We start from the raw sequence: 20,000 nt of genomic DNA, 5'->3' as shown, positions 1-20,000 counted from the left end.
CCTGTAGAAGTTCAGAGATTACATTGACCATAACATTGTGAAAATCATACTCAAGATGAAGACAGTAGTTTGAATGATTCAAATGATACGAATTATCAACCCTTATCTCCAAAATTCATAAACAAAATATTTACTAGAAATTAGTCCTTGAAGAAAAAGACAACATTTGAATATATTTAAGTTCAGCTCATGAAGCAAAAACATGTTCACAATTTTGATTTAGATTCACACAATCCTCATTGTCTCCTTTTACAATGTTTAAACATTTGTAGCAATTATGAAATAGGGGATTTCCATATCAAAAATACCAGAAAAAATATTTAATTTCTTTAAAAGAAATTCCACATATTTTCCTAGAAAGTATAAAATTTTCATTTTCATATGGATCTAATTGTTGCAGAAGTAAGTTTACTTTTTTTCACTTATATAAATCAATATATCTTCTAACTGATGCTACCAGATCGGGCTATCCGAAGATATTGGCCTTTTGACTCAAATGCACTGTACACTCAATTTTTTTATGTATCTTTTCAAAATTTAACTATGTTCTGCAAAGCCAAAAACAACAATCACTCACTTCTCTTTTTCTTTCGCTTCCACTTCCCTACTGACTTCCTGAATTAAAAATACCAAATATTAATGTTTTTGCTCTTTTCCTTTTCAAAATGCAATCATATTCTGCTACAAACCAAGCAAACCAAATGCTATAAATTAATAATTGGTGATACAAAGAACTTAATGTATAAAAACTTTTTCCCAAAATTACTCGATTCGGTATAAATAATCTGGAAAGGGTTGATATGCTGTGGAACAAAGTTACAATATCTTGTCAGGTACAATGGTAACATGGTACCATGATCTAGACAATATTTAACTTGAATTCACAGTAGTCTTTACTGTGAAAAAAAAAACTCAATTTCTTTTGTGTTAGCATTTCTAATACAGTAGACTTTTACTTTAAGATATCCTCTAATATTTTATTAAGATCTTTGTTTTTGTAATATTTGATTTTCTACCAAATGTACTTGCCATTTTTTAAAAAAATTTCATTAAAAAACTTTGTTACTGCTGGTTTTGATACACTTTATCAGAAAAAAAAAAAAAAAAAATATATATATATATATATATATATATTTTCAAAATCTGATCTAAAATATTTTTTTATATCAATCAATTATTCCATCTCTTGACAGATCTCTCTCCTCTCGTTGTCAAGTGTGACCTTTTCGAAAGACTCATCAGTCCAACACAGTTACCATTTCAACAACAATTTGTAAGTCATATATTGTTTGGATCTATTTTTCCTTCGGCTTCTCATAAAATCAGTTCTCTCCTGAAACTATGCTCTGCAAATCTACTATCAGATCATGTATGGAGTAGTGGTGTTATATTTTGACTGTCGAATCTTATTGATATGTAGAACCATATCTGTAATTTGATTGTTCCATCCTTTCTTTTCTGCAGAGTCTCTCTTTCACAAAATCATGTTGCTAATCTCAATCTTTTCTATAAATGACATAGGTTCTTCAGAATTGTCTGATTTATTCCTCGTTTCCTTTTAACTTAGTCTAGTGATCTCCACATTGCAAAACCAGCTGTGTCGGAGTGGACCCATGAATAATGGTGATTAAAGATTGATTCCACACTCTTCAAGGCTGCCAAATTGGGGTCTTAGAACCAGAGGTACTTTAAGTTCATACCTGCAACTCATAATAGCTGATTGATTTTGTTATCATTCCTTGCAACTCAAATATCAAACGTTTATTTTTACTGTTCACTTTCACACCCGAACAAATATTCTTATGATGCACGTTTCGTGATAAAAATGTTATTTTATTCTTAAGCATGACTGATCAAAAAATTCCATCTTAAACTTAAACATGACAGACTAAGTATGTGTGTGTGCACGTATGTATATGTATGTATTTATATCTGTATTTATGCATTGTTTACACAAAATATAATAGAAAAAAAAACAACATATTTGCACACATATATATATATTTAGTAATGTAATTGATAATTTAAAATTTAAAAATCAAATCATAATTAAATTAAAAATCCGTTTCACAATTTGCTGATGAGGAAACCTTGTTTATTAAAAAACTATATGTAATAATTATTGTCCGTAACTTGATGTCTACCACAATAAAAACACTGTTTTCCGAAACGATCGTACAAATAATTGATTTTGTTGTTGTTCCTTCTTATGAAACGGATTTTTAATTTAATTATAATTTGATTTTTAAATTTTAAATTATCAATCACATTACTAAATATTAAATTAGCTCTAGGATATTTACCTATCGAGCTTATTATATGTCTAAATTACAACGAACACTTTTTCTTTCCTGTATTTTAATTAAACTAGTAATTTCACTATTACATTAAAATACACTCTGCTCTTTAGACTATTGTTCTAATCTACTTTAAATTATATATATATATATATATAATGTGCAAATATGTTGGGTTTTTTTTCTATTATATTTTACTATTTATTTATACCAATCCCTTACTTTATGAAGCTCAATGTAATTACGGAGCATTTATAAAATAAATGACAAAAGCCTATATTCCAAATTTCAAGATGTTGTCCATCTTGCAATCTATTCTTTTAAGTACGTCAATATGCACAATTCTTGACAGCACCTGTTCCGTAGTGCAAAATCATTCATTTAATTATTATATCAATAAAAACATATCAATGAAAAACATAGCATAAGACAAGAAAAAAAATGAAAAGTAATTGCAATTTTTCTTCCAATTTTCGGATTTTGTAATCATGTACAAATGCATTTATTTTCTTTTGATGAGTTAAAGGCAGAATAGATTCATTGATTAGTATGATAATTAAATTAATTATTTTGACCTATGCAACAGGTGCTGTCAAGAATTGTGCATATCAACATACTTAAAGGAATAAATTGTAAGATAAACAACATCTTGAAATTTGAAGTATAGGTTTTTATTATATATAATATATATATATATATATATAATATAAAGCTGAACGTGTGTGTGTGTGTGTGTGGTCACGAATAGGCTCCTATATGGTTGACTATTTTAAAAATCTAATTACATATAATGATAGAAGATGTATCGAAACACAGGAATGGGTATGTATGATCTGGCAGAACGGTGGTTCATAAAAATTGTGGGGTCTGCATACGCGCCTGGTCCACAAAGTATGGAAATAAAAAAATTTAAAAATTAAAAAAAAATATATTTACAAGTGTTTTTGATATAAATGTATATAAAAATACTTTGATAAGTATGTTTTAACTTAAATAGGGATGGTATAAAAAAATTGTGGGGTCTGCGTTCGCGCCTAGCCTCCATAGAATGGAAATAGGCACAAACTTTAATAAAGACTTTTCATATCTATCTACATAAGTTTACTTTGATAATTATGTTTCAGTTTGAAGAAATATGGTATAATAAAATTATGGGGTGTTCGTTCGCGCCTGACCTCCATAGAATGGAAATATGTTAAAGTTTAACAAGGTTTTTTAATATTGATCCACAGAATATTGTGATAAGTATTTCAGTGTGAACAAGTATGGTATAATAAATTATGGGGTTTATCTATTTTATTTTTACTTTCATCATATTTTGCTTTGGTTTTGATACCCCCAAATTCGAAACTATATCTTTAAAACCCTTCCTTTTCATAAATCAGAGTCCATTTTCTGTAGGCTGTTTTTGAACCCAGTCAACGACGGGTACTTTTGCTAGTATATATATATACAGGGTGGTCGCTAGAGAAGCGGGAAATTTGTCAAACAACGATTTATTTTTACAAAGAATAATTTTTACAAAGTTTTTCAAAGACAAATGTTATATTATACCTCATAGATACTCAAAATGTCGTCCATGCATCACTTCAGCGTCTTAACCTAGAAAACCAACAAAAGAACCAATCAAAAAATAGCAATTACGCATTTTATTCATGATCTAAGCTGACCTTCAAATTTCCCGCTTTTCTAGTGACCACCCTGTCTGTGTGTGTGTCTGTGTGTGTATATATATATATATAATTTCCAAATTACTTGTTTATGTGCTGATTTGATGCATCTGTAATGTTGAAAATATTTACTTTCATTCGATACCTTATTTCCCTCAGATCTCTTCATTATTTTTATCTTGTTTATCTGATCCATAATTTTATCTACCTGTGCTATTCATTTTGTATAGTTTGTGCACACTGAAGGAACCAGTGGGAAGCCATTACTTCAGCCTTCCAACAAGATCTCTGGTGTTGCTTTGCCTCTCCTCAAAATTCAAATCCGACAAGTTCTCCCATCTTCTTGTCTCTGCGAGTCTCTGCTCTTTGGCATGGTCAGTATACTATTGCTTCATTTGTTACATATGTTTAAAGACATTTGTACTTCAAATATATAGTTTTTTATTCATTTCATGGCACATGTTTTGGACATTTTACATATCATTGTAATGACAGAGAGAAATATTTTACATATGTTAATGGAATTTCAGTGTTAGTCTGTAACCAAATGGTACATACAGGTGTATATACTGCGACTTCTGCATGTCTTGAAATGTATGTAAAATATACACATAGTTGTTATAGTCGTGCATGTAATTGTCTCTGTAACATTTTCTGTATTCACATATAAAAACAGGGTGTGTGCATATGTTTTTAACATATAAACAATAAACAATTCAATAAAACATGACAGTTCTGTATACAATAACATATGACATAAGACCATTCTTTATAATGAGCTGCTAACTCCAACCCACATATCCTTGTTCCGTTTTTGTTCTACCGCAGTTCTTTCTTGTCAGGAACTAAGGACTTTTTACATAATCCAGTAGCATCATACAGTTAACACAAGACAACTTTAACTTTAATCATAGCTTTTATTTCAGTTCCTGTGGCATTTGGAATCACAATGCCAAATTTTTTTTTTGCTAGTTTTTACATCTTGGGCTATAAACATCCTCTTGGCTTCTTGGATGTACAAGAAACGATCTCAAAGCAAGCACACAACTCTGTAACTGCAAATCAACTCTTTCTTGTTCGGTTGTTAACTTAATATCATAAAATATTTTTTTTTGCTCAAACTCCTATTGCATCATCTCTTACATTTTTTTGCTCAAACTCCTATTGCATCATCTCTTACATTTTTTTGCTCAAACTCCTATTGCATCATCTCTTACATTTTTTTGCTCAAACTCCTATTGCATCATCTCTTACATTTTTTTGCTCAAACTCCTATTGCATCATCTCTTACATTTTTTTGCTCAAACTCCTATTGCATCATCTCTTACATTTTTTTGCTCAAACTCCTATTGCATCATCTCTTACATTTTTTGCTCAAACTCCTATTGCATCATCTCTTACATTTTTTTGCTCAAACTCCTATTGCATCATCTCTTACATTTTTTTGCTCAAACTCCTATTGCATCTTCTCTTACATTTTTTTGCTCAAACTCCTATTGCATCATCTCTTACATTTTTTTGCTCAAACTCCTATTGCATCATCTCTTACATTTTCAAACAAGGTCAACTTTTGTTATTGTCTCAACTTTATAATTGTTATTGTTTACTTCGGCGCAATTGTTATTGATACAAATTTGATTCTTGTCAAACTATTTATTCTCAAATATTTCAAGCTCAAAAATGCAAACATGCATATTTGCCTAGTCAATCTACTCACTAGCTAATTGTAGAGCCTTAATATGTTTCCCAAAATTATGTCACATTACTCATTGTATGCAGTATTTTCTATGATTTTGTTTTCCAAACATTGAGGATTATCGTCTTGTTTTACTATTAAGTCTGTCAGAGTTTAGAATATCAATCCTTGTGAGAGCATATAACAGGTTACTGAACAAAAGACCAAAATGTTTTTTGATAGTCTTATATGAAAAAACCATGCATAAAGAAAGGTGTATTGCCTAAATCTCTAAATTTCTTTATACACACTCACATATACATTCATACCTACTAGTGATGGGACGATTTCAATATTTTTTCTGATTCCGATACCATTATTGATTCCATACCAATTCTGATTCTGATTCTTCATAAAACTCTAAATAGGTAACTGTTGTTATATTTTCCTAATTATAAAAAACACATGTTAAATGTGCAGATATTTTCTCAAACGTAAAAAAACACACTTGTGGTGGAGTGATCTACAGATTTTAACTTTACGAGTAGTTTAAAATCAATATTTAGTGTTATTATTATTATTCCTACCAACAGTGGAAAATTTTGTTTAAAACAAAAATCAAATAAAAAAGGATTATTAAGGATATCGTTTTGGGCATTTTGGGAAAATAGGCACAATTTTTTCTGATACCGATTTTGATATCCCAAAGAATTGCGATTTTTCCCATTCCTGATTCCGATTCCGATTAATCATCCCAACATTAATGCATACAGGAATATATATACAGTGCCGGCAAAAAGAAAGTCCGCATTTGTAATTTTTTCAAAAACTGCAAATTTAAGTTAAATCTAATGTAACTGCTTAAACAAACTTTACCTCATTTGATTCGCCTTTTATTCCTCTATAATTTTACCTGTTCATATTTGACTTTTAATTGAAATATTCTAGTGTTCACGTCAATTTAAAATTGAGGAGGCAAAAAGAAAGTCCGCAGCAACACATTTGCTTAAAACCAGCTTAAATTATCGCCCCTAAATCCGTTTAAAATATCCACCAACAGGCAACAAAGCATCTCTAATCGTAATTGTTGTTGTTCCAGGTTATACAACATAACATTTAGTCCATATGCCACGACTTTCTCTTAGTGATCGTCAGGAGCTCATTAATCTCGGCCTTTCTGGTTTATCCAATCGAGAAATCGGCGGCAGATTGAAATGTGATGAAAAAACAGTACGAAAGACTGTGCAAAAGCACCAAAACACTGGCAGTGTTCATGATGCCTCTAAATCTGGTAGAACTAGAGTTACTTCTAACAGGGAAGACAATGCTGTCAAGATCCACAGCCTAAGAAACAGATTTGAAACCGCTCCCCAAATCCAACAACAGTGCAATCCTGTTAAAAAGTGCTCTCTTTCTATTGTCCAGAACAGATTAAAGGGATTTAATTTGCGAGGATATGTTGCAAGACACGCCAATGATTTCTGTACAGAATAGAAAGCGCCATCTGGACATCGTCAGATGCAATGAAAATCATGACTCTTCATATTGGTCAAAAGTGCTTTTAGCGACGAAAGCAAGTTCCATAGACTAGGCAGTAATAGTAGGTAGTACGTCCGTCGGAGGAAAGACAAAGAATTTAATCCTAGGTGCTCAGTTTCAACGCTGCAAGGTGGTGGAGGTTCAGTTTTGGTGTGGGCATTATTAGTACCAATGGTCTATAGTTCGCTTGCAAGGTCGAATTAATTCGACCAAGTACATTAATATGTTGACTGAGCATTTTCTACCCTACTTTGGTCGGAATTTGGATGATAATCCCATCTTCATGCAGGATAATGCTCCCATTCACAAAGCTGGCAATGTCAAAAGGTTCCTGGAAGAGCATGATATTCCGTGTTTGGATTGGCCTGCACAATCTCCAGACCTCAATCCTATCAAAAACGTATAGCATTACATCAAGCAACAGCTACGCAATGATAAAATTTCAAATTTGGAGGAACTTTGGACAAAATTAAAGAAAAGTGGTATGCCCTTTCCCAGAGTATTGCTGCAATATAATTCAAGGAATTCCCAAAACATTGCAGGCTGTCAAATTGCAGAAGGGCTATGCTATTAAATATTATCTAGTTCATTGTGTTCCTATTGTATTTGTGTTGCATTAATTTCCTAAAGTTACATTTAAATAACAATTTCCTATTGTGCGGACTTTCTTTTTTGCCTCCTTAGTTTGAAGTTATTTTTTTAAATTGACGTGAACACTAGAATATTTCAATTAAAAGTTAAATATGAGCAGGTAAAATTATAAAATAATAAAAATCCAATGAAATGAGGTATAGTTTGTTTAAACAGTTTCATTAAATTTAGCTTAAATTTGCAGTTTTTGAAAAAATTACAAGTGCAGACTTCCTTTTTGCCGCCAGTGTGTGTTTATCTCTATATAAATAAAATGAACTCATTTTTTCCCGTCGGATTTTGACATTAATAGGATTAAAAATCAAGATATTTCATGCAAATATAATATGCACAAACGGCAGAACAATGTCTGAGGTGTGTTATAGGCTTATTATTTCTCAAATTCCTCGATAATCTTAGATTTCTATACTTTTTCTGCTGAGAAGTCACGGCCAAAATCGGTTAAGATCAATGGAAGTGGTAAAATATTTTCTCTCTAATAAATTCCTCCTCCCCCTGCCACCACTTAACACCGTTTGAGAATCATTCACAAGGAACAGTTGAGAAGAGAACACCGGTTTGGCTTTGTAGTTCTTTCATGTGAAGTTATTTAAAATCACTAAACTAAGCTGCAGTGCTCTGTGGCGTAGTGGTTAGCGTGCTGGACAATTCACATTATATTTTCACGTTCGCGCCGACCTACCGTAGTCGTTTTTTTTTGTTTTTTTTCCTAAACAACTGGAATGGGCTTTTCTTGGTGGCCGAACTGTTAACGTTGCAGATGTTTTTTTTTTTTTTTTTTTTTTTTTTTTTTTCACACTTTATTTTCCTACTTTTACTCATGACTCCGGGTTTGATCCTTCCTACTTACCTACCATAACATTTTTTAAAACTCCCCCCCCCCATCCCGGAAACAAACACTCGGGCAACGCCGGGTACCCCCGCTAGTATATATATATATATATATATATAAAATAAAAGTTACAATAAGTTTACTAAGGTAATCTTTGACTTACTTGTAGTTTCATTAAATACTTTTATATGCAAAATCCGATCCTGCATTTTGCTAGTTCCTGCCCTCTGATGAGAAGGAGAGTATTTCTTCGAAACTCCGCAGATTAAGGACTATCCACCTATCTTGTGCTTCCTTTTTTAAAATTAAATATGTTTTTAACTCTTTTTCAAGATGTCTTTTAACATATTTTATTAATCATTTGTTCATATATATATATATATATATATATAGATAGATAGATAGATATATAGATATATATTTGTATATATATATAGGGAGAGAGAGGAAGTTTAAATGTTGGTCTTATAAATTAAAGTAAAAAAAATCTTATTTATACAGTGCAACTACAGGTAGGTTTGGAGGTGTTTACCAGTTTGTGTCCAAGAAATGTGAGACAATGGAGAAGTAGGAGAACTGATATGTGGAGAAAATAAATTTGGATGTTGAAGTTGTTGAGAAGTTTTGTTTCTTTTATTTATTTTGCTTTTATAGATTTACTGGCAAAGATACCACTGTTTGCACTGGACTTTGCTGTATGCTCGGGTACCCGCGTCGCGGCAACCTTGCAGTATGTCGATGTTGTAAAAGTCGCACCAAATATGACTTGAACCTTTGACCTTGAAAAATGATGTCCACTATCCCTAGGTCGGAGACCATCATCATGTCAAGCTTGGTTATGATTGGTCCAGTAGTGTGTGCTGTAAGAGAAATATATATTTATATATATAAAATAAAAATTATAATTAAACAGACACTAATATTTCATCTTCAAGTTATCCTTCTTCCCATCCTCCATCTGATATAGTTACTAATCCAATACACCACTCGAGCTGCCCCTCCATCTACAATCATACAACTAGCAATAATAATAATGATACTATTAATGAGAATAATAATATTGCTCCTAACAGCCATCTTAACACTAACAACATTCATTATTCCCTCCAAAACAGTCGTCATACTATCATTGTCCCACCCTTTGTTGAACACAATGAACAAAATTCAAACTATTTAACTAATACAAAGCAGCAAATTAATATTAATTTCAGACCTTGAGCTTTTAATAAAGTACATCCATATATCGGCGCTGCTTCAACATTAATTAAGAAAAGAATATCAAACCACATTTCTTCTTTTAACAACCATAATTCTAATAATAACCAAGGAACTTCTCTAACCACATTAATTAAAAAATTTAACTCTAACAATACCCCCTTTTCAATCAATTGGACTATAATAAAAAAAAGTTAAGTCTTATACTCCAGGCTCTAAGTCATGTCGCCTCTGCACAACTGAAGCTATAACTATAATTACTTCCTCTCAAAGTAACAATATAATAAATTCTAAAAACGAACTGATCTCTTTCTGTAAATATAAGTCCAAATTTAATTATGGTAATTTTGAAATAGCTATTACTTTAACCTTTCAGATATATATAATTTTTTTCTTTAACATTATCGTTTTTTTTCTACATACTTTCTTAATACTTTATAACTTAATAATCCTTTATTTTAATTCTTTATTTCTTCTTTGCTTGGCCGGTTTTCATCTGCAATTTCTGTTTTAGTCTTTAAATATTCCTATCTATCAATTATATTAATCTACTTACACATTCATATCTTTTATGTATATTTACTTATATTTTACTATATGCATTTACTTACATACTTACTTGCTTTATCCGGAATTTGCAGATACTAGCCATCCTCTCCCCTTAAAAATTTTTTAAAAAATTTTTTATTTTATATTTATTTTTATATTTATTTATTTTTATTTTTTATTTATTTATTTTTTTATTTATTTATATTTTCCATTTAGTGTCTTTTAATAACTCTTGCTGACATTTTCTTAATAACCTGTACATTTCAGTTGACCTCTTTTTGCCCTATATTATTCGCGCCGTTTAATGTTATCTTGTCTGGGTCATTTTGACATTTGCTTTTCTAATTTAAATTTAATTCTATCACCATTTAATCTTTTTTTTTCTCTCTCTTCTTCTTTACTGATTTTTTTTTAATTACACTTTGTTCTCGGCAGCCGTGTTAAAAGCATATCTTATTTTTCTTTTATTAATATTATTGGAATTTTTCCTCTTTTCCTTGTACATATTTGTGAATTATTCCACGGATTTCGGCCTTTTGGATTATTTTGGACCATCTTCCAATTACACAATTTCCTTGGATTTTACTTGTGCGAATGGAAAATTAAATTAACTTTCTTGGACTTACATTTTTGGATTTTACCATCATTGGATACTTTACCTTTCACCTGACTATCCATTCTCATGAAATCACCTTTTTCTTCACCATATAACCTCTGCTTCACTTTTTGTTATCAAGTAAGATCTTTCACTTACTTGCAGTTTCATCAAATACTTTTGTATGCAAAATCTGATCCCACATTTTGCTAATTCCTACCCTCTGATGAGAAGGAAAGTATTTCTTTGAAACTCAGCGGATTAAGGACTATCCACTTATTAAGTGTTTCCTTTTCGGATTAAATATGTTTTTAACTCTTTTTCAAAGTGTTTTTTAACATGTTTTATTAACTATTTGCTCTTATATATGTATATATAAAACTATGACCTTTACCTTGGAAAATGGTATGATACATTCCTAAGTAGGGGATCATCACCATGCCAGGTTTGGTCATAATCAGTCCAGTGGTGTGGGCTGTAGAAAAGTTACACACACACACACACACACACACACACACACACACACACACACACACACACACACAAGAATGCTACTACTTTATATATATATATATATATAATGGGACCCTCATCATGCCAGGTTTTGTCATGATTGGTCCAGTGGTGTGGTCTGTAGGAAAGTTGTATACACACACACACTACTACTTTATATATATCGATGGAAAGCTTTTTACAAAATGCTAAAGGATGTTTTATTGTGGACTTGGCTTTAGAAACAAACAAAGGTTATTGACACTTATGTTCAGAAATGCTTAAAGACCATTTAATTTTAAAGTAAGCATACATCCAAACTCTGTTCATAGTCCATTGCTTTTCATTTATGTCTTAAAAGCATTATCTAAGGAGTTCCATACATCTTGTTCAGAAGTGAGGTTTTATGCTGATGCTTTAGTACCTACCTGTGAAGGTTTACTTGTTTAAAACATGGAGGAATGCCATGGAAAGTAAAGGTCTGACATGACACATGTTTACAGGTGGTTATAGTACTGGAAATCCTCTGAAAACAGGAAAATTGTCATGCTTAGTTTGTGTTATGAGAGTCAGATGCAACTCTGTTTTTTATGGTATATATAGGAATTGGATAGACAAGATGTGAATTGAAGAGAGAATAACTGGTTTGTGCGCAGGACAACAGAGGGTGCAAATACAAACTCAAATATGGAGAAAAAATATGTGGATGACAAAGTTATTGAGGGTTGTTCAGAACTTTTGTTGATAGCATTAGAGAAATTTTACAGAAATTTTGATGATAGCATTAGAGAAATTTTACAGAAATTTTGATGATAGCATTAGAGAAATTTTACAGAAATTTTGATGATAGCATTAGAGAAATTTTACAGAAATTTTGATGATAGAACTTGTGTGATAGCAAGAATTAGAAATAGATACATTCAGGCATTTGTACGCAGTGTGACGATGTATAAATGTGAAACCTGGCATGTGAAGGTTGAGGACATGCGTTGCATAGAGAGAAATGATATGAGATTGATATAAGAATGGATGTGTAACACAAGTTTTAAAGATAGGCTCAGATATAATGAACTCATAGGAACATTAAATTTGGATTATGTGGGGAGATGCATACAGAACAGAAAGCTTCGATTGTATAGCTGTGTTGAAAGAATGGATGAGAGTTCTTGGGTTAGTAGATGTAGAACAACTGAGGTAGCAGAGTCAGCATCCAGGAGAAGGCTTAAAAAAAGGAGGAAGTGATAAGGATGTGTTTGAAAGAAAGAGGGATAATAAAGACCTGGCCAGAGGTACGCTAGTTTAGACATCAATTTCTAAAAGCTGTCCAACACATGCCATGCCAGCATATAAAATGAACATAAAACTTATGATGATGGTGATGATTCTTTTCTGTAATCTATGTTATTTTATTGAACTTATGACACCCTGGGTAGCCTTCCCGTTTGTTTATAAAAGAAAATATCTTTGTGCACAAATTGGTTACCTTTACCTACTCAATAATTTTACATTCAAATTTTTTTATCATTGTCATTTAATTTCTAATAAACAGTTTAATTTTTCTTCCCACAGAATACAAAGATATCCATTTTCCTTTATGCAAAACAAGATTAAAAACAGCGCAATAAAATTGCAAATTTTTGTTTTTTACTTTTATTTGTAACAATATTGATTTGACTTATCGTACTCTAATAATCCTGCAGCATTTTTATCAGCCAGAAACAACAGCCACTGTTCCTTATTGGTATTGTTTTTTTTTTTTTCTTTTTTCATTATGTTTTGTCATGTATCACCTCAGGCCATAATGGAAACTAATGCTCCGAAGCATAACTCTCAGAGATTATCGTGACCCCAAATGCTGAATCTGATATTATGATAGAATTTTCTGACAAAAGAAATCAGATATGATATATTTTTTTTTTTTTGCTACTTCAGTTGCAAGGATAAACAAAAGACAATTCGACAAATGCAAAGCAAATAAAAATATCTGTTAATATTTTTATTGGCAATCGATTTAGATTAAAATGCAGTTTCAACTTTTTTGTTATGCTGATTTATTTTATACTTGCTATCGAAAACATTGACAGGAGAGGACGAATAAGGCTGTCTCAATATCTATAACCCATGAGGTCTTCTGTCTTGAGTGACAATGGCTACTGCCAAAGTGCATAGTAAAGCATACAATACACAATTCCAAACTACACTTTCTCTTGTCCAATATTAATGAGAAAACTGGAAGCCTAGTATTTCACCCATATATACGAAAAAAAAGATTGAATAATACTGTTGGCTCAGAGATCTCAGAACGTATCAGATCCATATTATCTCCTTTGAGTTGTACTAGCCGACGAAGGAATGCAATTTTTACTTCTGGAAACTAAAAATATATCTAAAGTATATCCAAGTGCCAATTTAGAACCAGATATTCTTCCTCTTACTTTTCGTGCTCTTAAACCAATCATACATGGTTTGATTTGATTGATTTTTAGAATGCTGACATCATCAGATGCCTTTATACATTATAGTCGCAGTTATCTTGAGACTTATTTTGCTGGTCACAATTATAGGTTCACATATATCAACAGAGAAAGTTAGATTTATTATATATTGATCACATGTATCTCTCTCAATTTATTTACTCTGGCAATACATGTTTTTCATTAATTCTGGTGGAGCAAGGAACATAGTTTTTCCTTATATAACTATGTCTGTGGTTGTCACCAATTTATGTTTCAGTGTTTATATTTCCTCCTTACATTTACCTTTTAAAATCTGTCAGAATATATTTATATATATATGTGTGTGTGTGTATGCATGGGTATATATGATGATTGCTACTTCTTGACAGAAGTTTGCCATCTTTTCAGTTAAGTATTGTGTACACATACATGACTTTTTAATCCAGCTTTAGTCCTACATGACAGAACACATATCTGACATAAAAAGATGTGTGGTCTAAGCAACAATAATAAATGCAGGTTCTGTAGCACTGAGGTTGAGAGTGTGGGCCACCTGATTTCTGGTTGCAAAATCCTACTTGGAGATGGTTATTATACAGATCGCCATAACGGAGTTTGCAAATACCTTCACTGGAAGATATGTAAGAAACTCAACATTCAGTGTAGTAAAAAATCCTGGGAACATATACCCGAACGAACAGTTGGGAATGACAACTACACTATTCACTATGGCTACATAATCCCTACTGCTACATATCTAGAAAACGCAGCTGTTAAACCAGATATAGTGATTTGGGACAAAGCAAACAAAAAAGCGACCATAATAGAGGTCAGTGTACCTAATGATACAGGGCTTAACAGAGTTGAGAGGGAAAAGATAACAAAGTATCAAGGACTTATGTATGATATGAAACGAAATTGGAAATTAAAAGACGTTTCAATTATACCAGTCATCATAGGAGCAACTGGGCTTATGAAAAAGAACTTTAAAAAGTACATAGCAAGCATACCCGGTGAACCAAGTGCAAGTGAAATACAAACGATTGCACTGAAAGGGACGGCTAGAATCCTGAAAAGATCTCTTGGTTGGACTCACTAAAATAGGGGTAAATGTCAGACATCTGGTTGGTTGTCCCATCTCCTAGAAGAAAAAGTTTAAGAAAAATGAAAAAAAACAAAAAAACTTCCTTCTTGTAAGGTAATCACATGATAATATTGTGAATCCTGTATGTTGTGTCAGGCCACTTTTAGATTTGCAGATTAGACCATAAATATGACAACTTAACGTCGCCAGACGTGCTGTAAAAGCTCATTCATAAGACTGTCGTTCCTGTCTTTTGATTGTCTGATTTTAGGTGATTAACAAAACCAACTTTTGACAAAAGTACCTGTAATATACAGTGCACTGGAGTTCCTGTTGTAATTTCTCTGACATTATATTTTTGTCTTACTTTTTTAAAACACGTCTTAAGACAGCAAGATCTACATGCTGATCTTCAAAAATCTTACAACTTTCTTTGATGGTTTTTCTCCATAGTGATCGATCTTTTGCTTGGGATTCTCAGTTATGTACATCAATGTCAAGTATTTTCAAGTTGTTGTTCAGAGAGTCCTAAAATCTTTTTCTTGGTTTATGTTGTGGTCTTTTACCCTTACATATCTCACCATAAAAGAGTTGTTTAGGAAGTCTTTTGTATCGGTATGTATGCATATATATGGCATAATCCAGTTGATACACTGGTTCTTGTCAGATGACCAAAGTTAAGCAATGCCGACTCAGGAGAGGTCTAGTTGGATGTTACACAAATCATGCTACAAAAATTTCATGCACAGGAACCATTACAGTGGGTATCCAGAGTATGTCAAGACTGAAAGGGAGCTACCATATATATATATATATATATATATATATATATATATATGATTATTGCAATGTCTTGTCTGACGAGTGCTACTCCCTCAGATACATAAAGTCCATGAGCCCAAAAATGACTTTTTTTTTTAGTCCTACCGGTGAATTCACACGCTCAAGCAGGCATGACACTGAAGACAGTCATTGAGATCAATTATTACATGCTTCCAGAATTTCAAACCTCCACGCGTCACAACTTTTCCATCGTCACAGGACCATTTTTATAGACAAATGCCTCAGGGAGTATCTATACACAGATGATGTTACAGAGTCTTAGCTTTGTACGACAGCTAAGTCTCTCTCTCGGTTCAAAATGTTGAGATCCAGCAACAAGCAAGAGCAAGATAGCCAGCAACAAGTTAAACTGCAGACCAGCTTAATGCGGGTACTAGTCTCCTGCTTTATGGATTTTTAAATCAGAGATTTGCTTCTCCTAGAAAGGTTGCCTTCACCACGGCTTATGGGAGCCCTCTCCACCCCAACACACACATACATACACACAAACACACGGTGCTAGTTGGACGTTGACCCCGAAAAAAGGTTCATTCGCCCTATATGTGTATATATATATATATATGTGTGTGTGTGTGTGTATATATGTATGAATGTATGTGTATAAATGTATATGTATGTGTATATATATCTATATGTACACATACATATGTATGTGTATAAATGTATATGTATGTATGTATGTGTATATATACATGTGTATGTGTATATGTATCTATATGTACACATACATATGTATGTATGTGTATATACATGTATGTATGTGTGTGTATATATGTATGTGTATATGTATATATATGTGTGTATATATATGTGTGCATTTATATGCGTATGTGTATATATATGTGCATATATATGTATATGTGTATGTGTATATATATATATATATGTGTGTGTGCATATATACATATAAGTGTCTGTGTGTATATGTATATGTATGTATGTGTGTGTATATATGCATGTGTGTATGTATGTGTGTATGTATGGAGCTCAAGGATTGGTGTGGGCATGTGTTAAAAGCACACAAATGCTCTAGCGTTATATATAGCTTCTCCCAATCTAATCATCCCCACGTGCACGTCGTGAGTTCTGCCGCGCTAACCGGGCTCTGGTGAATGGCGAGTGTTCAGCGCCAGAAAACCGAATCCCCACTGCCTTGTGGGATAAGGTTTTTGAACCAAAGATTAAGGGTGAGGTAACCCTGACAGAAACTTCCAGAGGAACTTAGGTCCTGTTGACTGCGGCATTTATGACCCACCGGCATGTGGACCATGCTCTGGTGCCCAGCTACCTAAGTCCCAGTCATGGGTAAATGATATTAGCTGGGTAGAAGGAGCTCCTGTGAGCCATGGTGGAGGCAATCCTTCTTGAAGAGGACAACTCTTATGAGAAATCTTCGGTCAAGACAATTACCAGTCATCTTGCAATGGCTTGGCACTGGGTTATTGTTGCTGAGACTTAAAGAGTGGCACTCGTGTCGTACAAGTGCTTGTCACTTTAATACAACGATGTACAGATGTTACTTGAGATCTATCTTTTATCTCTTATCTTTTTCTATCTTATCTTTATCTGTCGTTCATTTCTATTGCAAGTCCTATGGCGATGGAGGAGTGGCAACGTATACAGACTTGACCAGTTAGAGGTACACAGTCACAAATCTGCACAAAGGTGACAGGAACCCTATCTTAACATCGTTGTTGTGCCTTCACATGACAGAGGCCAACTCCGGTGGGGGTTCCTGTGACTGAGCAGCCCTATTCAGGAAGAGCACTGCTCACCCAATGTCTTGGGAAAGTGCTAGAAAAGGTGCACTAAAAATTGTCTGTCATACTATCACTGGTTAGTTTCCTGCAACTAACGGTGGTTCATGTAAGCAGGAAAAAAACAAAAATGTATCTCCAAAAAATTCAATTTATGCTGTTAAAGTGTACGCACTCTTCTGGATAAAGTGTCATCCAACCGTCCAGAGTGTAGGACAGCGCTTGTCACTGCAGAGCTACAGAGACTTGATATAAATATTGTTGCTCTGTCAGAGACCTGTCTCTCAGGAGAAGATCAAATGACGGAGGGATCATCGGCCTACACTCTCTTCTGGATTGGTAAACCGGAGGGTATCTGTAGAAATGGTGGAGTCAGTTTTGCGATTAAAACATCCTTGGTTGATACTATGGAATTTCCTTTCAGTATCTGTGATCGCATCATGAAACTTTGTGTTCTTCTCTCTCATAACTATTCTTTCGGTCTATGCACCAACCCTTTAAGCGAATGAAGATGACATCTTGTGTTTCTATGAGTCTCTGCGCTCTATTGTTGCATCTACATCAATTAATGAAAAACTTGTTATTCTTGGTTATTTCAATGCATGTGTTGGGAAAGACTATGAGACCTGGAGTCCTCTTGGCCGCTATGGTATCAGTACCATGAATGCCTTAAGCTATTAGAGCTGTGTTCAGAATTTAATTTAATTAATTAATTGCTATCTGTAACACTTTTTTTCACCGTAAACTGAAGCACAAAGCTACTTGGATACACCCACGTTCAAAGCATGGTTACCTAATTGACTTCATCATAACTCGAAAACGCGACCTTCGAGGTGCATATACTGTTGGTGTCATGCGCAGTGCTGAATGTGACACTGATCGCAAGTTGGTGAGAGGAAAGTTTAATTTACGAATCCGTAAGAAAGTTTCTCATAGTGGTGTTAAGGTGCCTAACCATATTGATGTCGCCAAGTTAAAGTTACCTGAAGTTCAAAAGAGTATGGCGGAAAAGCTCAATACTCTTGCATTTTATGGTACATTGGTGAATTTTAAGACTCAGGTTTATTCTGCTGGTGTTGAAGTTCTTGGCTTCAAGAGGGATAAGAACAAGGACCGGTTTGGTGACAACAATCTTGAAATTAATCAGTTGCTGATGAATAAACAGACAATTTATGAATCTTTGTGAAGATCATTCTGATAATACAACTAATTTGTAACAATACAAAGAGGTCAAAGCCACATTGCAACATGAGCTAAGAAAAATGAAAAACCAATGGTGGATGAATATAACGGAGCAAATCCAAAAGGCGTTTGACACAAAAAAATTCGAAGGAATTTTATGGACTCCTACCTCATCAATATCTCCCCTGATGTCGAAAGACAGTTCTGTTGTCATTAAAGATCCAGAAAGTATTTTGAAAAGATGGCAAGAGCACTTTACTGATGTGTTTCAAAATCCCTCAACAGCAAATGCTGATGCAATTGATAGCCTACCACAATGTGATATCATATTCAGAATAGATCATTTGCCTAATCTGGTTGAGGTGCAGTTGGCTATCGCACAAATCAGCAGTGGTAAGGCACCTGGTTTGGATGGTGTTCCGGTGGAACTTCTTAAGATTGGAGGTGTGAATACTGCTAATGCTATCCATGGTTTTGTTGAGGAAATCTGGGAAGGTGCTCCTGTTCCACAGGATTGGATTGATGGTGTCTTGGTGACCCTGTTTAAAGGAAAGGGACAGAAGAATGTTTGTGACCACTACCGTGGGATTATACTTTTAGAAGGTGTTGAGAAAGTTCTCACATGCTTTCTATTAAACAGGTTACTGGGGGATGTTTGTCCTCATACTATTCCAGAGTCACAAAGTGGCTTTAGGTCTGGCAGAGGAACTATGGATATAATTTTTTCAGCCCGGCAAGTCCAGGAGAAATGCATTGAACAACAGATACCACTGTATCAAGTGTTTGTGGATCTAACCAAAGCATTTGACACCGTCAACAGGGATGCTCTCTAGTTAATCTTAGAGAAAGTAGGGTGTCCTCCAACCTTTGTTAGAATATTCAAGGAACTGCACAGGGACATGAAAGCTCGAGTCTCGTTTAACGGAAAATTGTCTGATGAAATCCCAGTTGACAATGGTGTCAAACAGGGTGATATTCCTGCCCCTACTCTTTTCTCTATATATTTTGCTGCTCTACTTGCTCATGCATTTCGAGATTGCGATAGAGGTGTCATGTTAAAGTTTCGAACCTCAGGTTGCATTTTTAATCTTAGAAGATTTAATTCCAGAACCAAGCTGCACCATATCTTGGTCAAGGAGTTACTGTATGCAGACGATGCTGTT

General features: G+C 33.5%; 1 protein-coding gene across 2 annotated transcripts in view; it reads left to right on the top strand.

Moving 5' to 3' along the window:
* The window catches only part of LOC145240166 (meiosis 1 arrest protein-like), a 644,978-nt gene that overhangs the window by 363,571 nt on the left and 261,407 nt on the right, over positions 1-20,000 (top strand). For both annotated transcript variants that reach the window (XM_080103755.1, XM_080103756.1), the window contains exons 8-9: positions 1,194-1,273; positions 4,198-4,341. In XM_080103755.1, coding sequence (XP_079959881.1) covers positions 1,194-1,273; positions 4,198-4,341 — 224 coding nt within the window. The remainder of the gene's footprint in view (positions 1-1,193; positions 1,274-4,197; positions 4,342-20,000) is intronic.

Source organism: Euprymna scolopes, chromosome 19 (assembly GCF_053919585.1).
Source record: "Euprymna scolopes isolate OS-2025 chromosome 19, ASM5391958v1, whole genome shotgun sequence".
Lineage (NCBI taxonomy): Eukaryota > Metazoa > Mollusca > Cephalopoda > Sepiida > Sepiolidae > Euprymna > Euprymna scolopes.
This window is presented reverse-complemented; position numbering and strand designations above follow the sequence as displayed.